Consider the following 7,378-nt stretch of genomic DNA (forward strand, 5'->3'; position numbering starts at 1 on the left):
TTTTTATCATCTTCACACGAAAAAAAATCTTTCTAAGGAAAGCCAAAGAATACAAATGAAAGACTGGAATATTATCATCTTCACACGAAAAATTCTTTCTCTGGTATTTTTTTTTTGAAGCATGCTATAATTAAAAGGAGTTAAGTTACAATTTGTTGTGGGTATGTGGTGCCCACGGAATCATGAAATAAAATTTGACTAATAAAAGATGGGATTGCCTGGTCCTATGTTTTAGTTGATAAATTCCCTATTTGACTTCCATCTGCTGCATGATTGGCTAACCCGTCTATCGCTTGATTTCCTTCCATGTAGTTGTGCTGAATAGCCGCATGCGGGATTTGACGAAATTTGATTTTTATTTCCTCTATCACTCCCGATATGTGCCAAGGTGGTGGAGTAGAGGAAGTGATGAATCGCAGAAGGTTCTCTGAATCGGTTTCAAAGAGAACTCTTAACCATTGTCTTTCTATTGCTGTTCTTGAAGATAATAGAAGAGCCCAGGTTTCCGCAGTTAAGGAAGTCGTGATTCCTAGTGGTTGAGCTAGAGCCATTAAACTTCGTGCGTCAGAATCTCTGCATATGAATCCTGCTCCCGCAAATCCCGGGTGACCTCTGGCTGCTCCATATGTATTAATCTTAATCCAATTGTTGTGTGGGAAAGACCATCCTATCGATATTGTTGTTATTCTTTTGTCTCTCGTTGGATGGTTAAATAACGGTGCATCTCCTGATATGATTGGTGGTGAAGAGTGTAGCGCCCCATAAAATTCTTGTTGTGATTTTTGTGCCATGCTAGGATTTCTTCTGAAGTTGTTTGCTTTTGTTGGTATATCAGGTTATTCCTAGCTAGCCATAAGGTCCAGAATAGAAAACAGAAATAGGAGAGTACAGAAGTTGATGCAGGTTGTTATAAGATTTGAGAAATGGTCGTCTGAGGCGTAATGGTGAAAGTGAGGGGGGGATTGGAGTTTAATGAAATTGATAGTTGAGTGAGTAAGGTGTTCCAAGAGGTAGTTGCCGTTGGACAGTGAATTAGAAGGTGACTTGCTAATTCTGGATCAGTGTTGCATCTGGGACATATGTCTGAGTTGGTCAAATGGATGTGATGTAAGAATGAGAAGGTTGGCAATCCTTCATTGATGGATTTCCACAAGAAAACCGAATTTTTGGTGGACATGGTAAAGTCCATAAGAATTTGGTGGTGGTAGAGGAGTGTGAGTTGGTTGATCATGTGTTAGACATTTATATCCCGATGAGGTGGTGGAGTTTTCAGATTTTGTGTGTGGCCAGATAATTTTGTTCTGAGGAGCATTTTGGGGTAGGTGGATGTTTATGATTTTTTGGTTATGGTATTGGGAAGAAAACTTAATTTTTCGTGATCCCAAAAATGAGAAATTGGGTGTATAATATCTGCTACCATTCGGATTGGGTAGCATTGTCATTGGCGTACGCCTCTAGGGTTGTTGAGAATTCTTTCTCTGGTATGTAATGTCGTTGGGGGTATTGGCATCAACGTGCAAAATGTATAACTAGAGTATTAATAAACAAAAAGAATCAAGTTTTATTCATTAGTATCCCATGTACACCGTCAATTACAAATAATTCTCACTGCTCATTCATCCCCCACCGTCCTATCACCGTCACAGTGATAGTCCCCAAACAAAGAATAATAAATCATCAAAGACAAAAAGAAAGATAACAAAAGCGAAAGTATACAAGAATTTAATGAAAACTAATGAGCTCAAATGACGTCCGTTCAACCAACTCGTAGACAAAAAATCCGACGGCTAAACGTTACTCAATAAATTTTGGGCTTAGAATAAGAAAATAGAAGCAACAAAGGTACCCACAAAAGCAGATCCGACAGCAACAAATCTGTGTGCACTTGATGATGGTGCATCAGCAGCTGGACCATCGGCTCCTGGAGCGGAAGCAGGGGCGTTACCAGGGGCACCAGCAGGAGTAGTACTGGCAGGCGTTGGAGCTGCTGATGTTGGTGATGCAGTTTGTGATGTAACTGGTGCTACTACTGGTGCAACTGATGGTGCTACGGTTGGGGCTACAGATGAAACTGCTGGTACAGGTGCAGCTACAGTTGGTGGTGAGGCAATTGGAACTGGTGCAACTGTTGGTGTTGCTGCCGGAGCTTGAGCTCTTGATGAAGTTGATAATAAACCCATTATCATGAAAATTGTGAATACTGCAGACACCTTCATTTTTCTTCTTAGAGATAGAGAATTACAAATGAGCAAATGCAAAGGAGATTTTCGATAGAGAGAAAAGAGCTAGAATTTTTGTTGTTTGAGAGTGATGAGTTTGAAGGAAGAGAAATGGTGATATTTATATGTAAAAAGATCGTAAAGAGATGTATGATTGAGAAACTTGGTTTGAATTAGCTGTATCAGTCTTATCATTTTCCTTTTCCGCGTTATAATATTTGGTATGTTGCGTACATTCACTGTTGAGCGTGGTCGGTTTGGCCAGCCTTGGGGCCAGCAAGGATTAAAATATTAGGATGTTTTGGGATGGGATGGGAGATTTCATCGTGTTAGGTCAGGGATGTTGGCCTCCACTTGAATGAACCTGTGTCAAGCCGGCGGACGTGAAAGGTGCGAAATCATCTTGCATTTTTCATCTTTGTGACGCGTCTGGGATATAATATTAAATCTGTCAAATGTAGCTGGCCCTTGGGCTGGCAAATTAATTAGTTTTATTCACGGCATCTCTTGGTTACGAGGGTCCAATCAATCACTTCTTATTCTCGTCAACAATTTTCTAACTTATTAGGAAAAATAAAAATAACCATCGTTCTTGTTAGTGTTTTCACATGAACTCAAGAGTTCTAGCTTCAAACTTTTAGGGTACGACCAAATTTATTACAGTCACCGGAGAAATGTCGAGATTTCTCTCGATCAATTTAATCATTTTTGTATATTCCACAATTCAATTTACAAACGAAGGATATCACTTAGTGATCACCAAATCTGGAATACATTTGCAAAATGGCCGTACAAAAAAAGTGATTTCTAAAAAAGCTAGTACGAGAGTAGATACAAAAAGTCCTCCGGCGAGTTTTATTTTTGACATAGAAGGGGTGTTTATTGGGGACACCTATGTTTGACTGTTTGTTTTGCACTGAGAAGGGAGCTTTTGTTGTTTGATGGGTGTTGAGAGTGATGAGTTTGAGTAAAGAGAAGTGATGATATTTATATTCAGAATTTAGTAGAGAAAGCTGTGAAAGTAAAGCTTCTTTAACCGTTCTTTCGAATATCCAGCGAATTGAGAGAAAAGAAGTTTGAATCATAGTGGTTTTCGAACTGTAAAAATCAGTAATGCTTTTCTTTTCAGCTTATTCTATTCACAGTTCCATACCACATTGCACTTGTACCAGTGCTAGAACGGACACTCCCAGCAGCCAGGTTGTATTTTTCTACTTGGTGTAATTGAATTCCTATAGAAACTGGATACAATTGTTTTTAAATCAAACACATTATAATTGTTGTTTATGTTATGATTTGCGAAATTGAAACTTTTTTTTAATCTTTGAAGCTCACGATGACGGAAAACAACAGAAGGCCCGGATGATTTGTAGGTCGGACCGGTCACCAAGTGCCTTGCTAGAATAAGACTACTTTTTCTTTAATTTTTTTTTGTTGGCATATAGATTAAGATTTGTAGATACCAAAATACGAACTGCCACGTGGACGACTCAAATGGCCGGCTGTTACATGGGCCATAATTCTAGTTGAACAAACGATATGCCCAGATCAATGGAAATCACTAAGAAAATGAAAAGGTAAAAACTAGCCGCAGACAAGTGACACATTTTCTATCGCCCTTTTGGTTATGCAAATATGGAGATACATTTTCATCAAATTTTCAAATTACTGATTAGCAACCAAGTAAAATACACCTAAAGAACCAGCAAATGCTTGGGGACAGTGCAAATTGGCTGAAAATGGCCGCACCAAAAAAAAAAGGTGATCTGAAAAACCACAGTGAATAAAGGAAGTACAGTTGTTTTTGACTGTTTGTTTTAGCACTGACATGTCTGTGACTCAAGTTTCTCTGTTTGGGCCAGATCAGGTGATGTCTAAAATCAAGGGTCATTTTTAATTAAAGGCTTAATTAGAGCCAGATTAAAAGAAAATGGCTAGAACTGAAAATAAAATTGGAATCCAATACAAAAATTATGAGCAAATTTTTAACAAATTAATAAGAAAAAAAAAAGTTTATTCAATAAATTCCAATGTACACAGATACATCAACAGCCTCCAATACCATCCCAATTACACAGATCTATCTCACTACTACTCACTATCCCACCATGATGATAGTCCCCAACAAATATCAATAAGAAAGAACAAAATAAAATGGACATACACAAGAATTGTAACAAGAACAATGATGAGATCAAATCGCGCCGTTTAACCGATCCATAGAAGATAAATAAATTAAGATCCAATGGTTAATTAGTCTAGTTCATGAAGAATGAGTTTAGAATAAGAAAACGGAAGCAACAAAGGTACCAACGAAAGCAGATCCAACAGCAACAAATCTGTAAGCACTTGATGGTGTATCAGCAGCTGGACCATCAGCACTTGGACCTGAAGCTGGGGCGCTACCAGGGGCACTAGTAGGAGTAGTAGTGTCAGGTGTTGGAGCTTCTGCTGATGGAGTAGGTGCTGATGTTGGTGATGGAGTTGGAGATGTAACTGGTGCCACAACTGGTGCAACTGATGGAGCTAATACTGGTGCTACGGTTGGGGCAACTGTTGGGGCTACGGTTGGGGCTACAGCTGAAACTGCTGGTACTAGTGCTGCAATTGGTGGTGAGGCAACAGGAACTGGTGCAACCGTTGGTGTTGCTGCTGGAGCTTGAGCTCTTGATGAGGTTGATAATAAACCCATGATCATAAAGATTGCGAATACTGCAGACATCTTCATTTTTCTTAAGGGAGGATTAGAGAAATGCAGAGAAGATTTTTTAGAGAGATAGAAGATGAGAGTTTTTTTGTTGTTTGATGTTCTTTGAAGATATTGAGAGTGGTGAGTTTAAGTAAAGGGAAGTGATGATGATATTTATATATAAAAACTCTTGCAGAGAGTAAGAGTAAAGCTTCTTTCTTTTGGAATATACAGCGAAGAATTGAAGAGAAGAAAATTTGGGTAAATTAGCTGTATGTGATTGTGAAGTAGTAGTCGTTGAGGTGTAAAAACAGTGTTGCTTTTCTTTTCAGACTTATTAAATTCATACTTTCATGCTCCACCGTTCGGTGCAATAATCAAGTCATGTGTGCGTACCTACCTTGCAATACTTCTTCTAGTGTGCATCATACGATAAAAATAAGGTGTTATTCACCGGTGAAGCCGATGTCATTGCAGTACGGTGGTAGCGTAAAGTTACTGGAGGGATAGTATTAATGATCTGGGTCTGAAACTCGCTAGTATCAGATCAAACAAGAATATTGTGATAAATACATTTGCATTTAAACCGGTTAACCATTTGTGATTGTTGCAATTTGAAATAGTGTTTGTCTATGATTGATGATATAAAATTTGCCGAAAAGGGGAACCAAGTAACATGGGCACAAGAGTTCGCCAGCAGAATTTGGGTTTAATATTCCATCATATCCATGTCTCCATGTGACCGTTGCTTTTTTTCTATCTGTTGGGGGTTCTTTTGTAGGCCTATGCCTTTTCTGTCATTTTGCCATCAGTGGCATTAAATTACTAATTTCCTCAAAAAGGGACATTTAATTAATAAAATTATGAAACCAAGCTTATATAATTGAGCAACATTGTAGCCGGAGCCTAGTTAGCAATCAGGCGAATCATTCGCGAATTGGACCACCTAATAAGGCGCAACGTCCCCTTCTCCTTCCAGAGATTCGAACCTCTAACATGTAGCTCATCTACCAGTCTCCAGTCCATTAAACCACCGGTTTGTTGGTGATAATATTGCCTATGTCTAATATATATCGATACTTGTACACGAATTAGGTATTCCCAAAGTACTTATTATTTTATTTGTTTTTAATGCATGAGGTATTCCCAGAGTACTTATTCTTTTATTTGTTTTTAATGCATGCCGAATTTTATGTCCCTAATTTATATTTCCAAAACGAATTATGCACGTACGTATGCCGTCCCGAATGATTGCAGAATCACGAACCGTTGACCGAATTTACCTTCCGTCGAAACGAATAATACACGTACGTATGACGTCCCAAACGTTTCCCGTAACCCCAATTGCTAACTAGGAGCTGGATTGCATTAATAGAGAACGTTAATATTCTTAATTTGTTGTTTTATTGACTTTTAGAGCTGGTTTGGTTCCTTTGTCATTTTCAGTGGGAAAATGATTTTCCTTTTCATTCATTTCTTTCACTTAAACAAGGAATGGAAGTTATCAGTAAATTCATTGGCACTTAAACGTTTTTGATTTTAAGTTAGGTTATATTGAGGGGGTTAGGTGCTTTCTTCTACCTTTTCCATATAACCTAGTAACAATTAATGTGTTAATGAACTTTGAAAATTATTGCACAACAACTTATTTTATTTGACGAATATCAACTACCTTGGTTTCCATTAAAAAAATTTCTGATTTTATAGGAAACTTTTTGCTCTTTTTGTTTAATTATTTTCGCAAGATAATTAAATTACTGTATGTTCCAAATTTTGTACCACAAAAAGAGAAAACTTAAAATAGTTTGCATTTCCTGATTTTCATATTATTTTTTTCGCCATATAAAAACATGAAAATGAACATTTTACTGAAAGTAGGGATGAAGAAAAAAGAAAAAACTTGTAATACTAATTATTTTTCCGAATATTCAATTATTAAAAGAAAAATGAATGACTAGAGAGCATAATCGAATTGATATTACAAACTTTTTGACGCGAATGAATTGGTTAGTTTAACAGTAAAGAAAAATAATCCAAATTGGACAGCTTAAGTAAACCAGTAATGTTTAAAATCCAGAAAGATTACTTACATACATTACTAAATTACGACCTAAAACTGAAATCAAACACGTTATAATTGCTGTTTATGTCATGATTTACGAAATAGAAAAAGATCTCATGATGTCGGTGAAAATGGCAGAAGGCCCAAAAACGGCTACTTCTAAATGGTGTGAATTGGAGTATTTCAAAACTCATTCAGTTTTAGCCTGTATCCAACTGTGATGGAGTGTACCAAATTTGACGTTACCCTCGAAAAGTATACAACATTCTTTAATGGTTACATCAAAATCATTTGGCCAGTGACAGCCAATTTAATGAATTATTGGTACCGTCCACGAAAATACTCTCAACAAACAATTTGAGTTTGTCAAAAATCGAGCTTTTAGAAGAAGAAAAAAAACAAAAGAGT

General features: G+C 37.2%; 1 protein-coding gene across 1 annotated transcript; it reads right to left on the reverse strand.

Annotated features, from left to right (window-relative positions):
• Nucleotides 1-4,497: 4,497 nt before the first annotated feature.
• On the reverse strand, nt 4,498-4,947 carry LOC113357312 (classical arabinogalactan protein 4-like). The gene has a single exon (XM_026600682.1). The coding sequence runs from the start codon at nt 4,945-4,947 to the stop codon at nt 4,498-4,500; it is 450 nt and encodes a 149-aa protein (XP_026456467.1).
• Between the last annotated feature and the right edge of the window lie 2,431 nt (nt 4,948-7,378).

The sequence above is a fragment of the Papaver somniferum genome, chromosome 1 (assembly GCF_003573695.1).
Source record: "Papaver somniferum cultivar HN1 chromosome 1, ASM357369v1, whole genome shotgun sequence".
Taxonomy (NCBI): Eukaryota; Viridiplantae; Streptophyta; class Magnoliopsida; order Ranunculales; family Papaveraceae; genus Papaver; species Papaver somniferum.

Excerpts from the sequence above, each read along its gene's own strand:
- LOC113357312 (XM_026600682.1), bottom strand. The coding sequence starts at position 4,947 with ATGAAGATGTCTGCAGTATTCGCAATCTTTATGATCATGGGTTTATTA.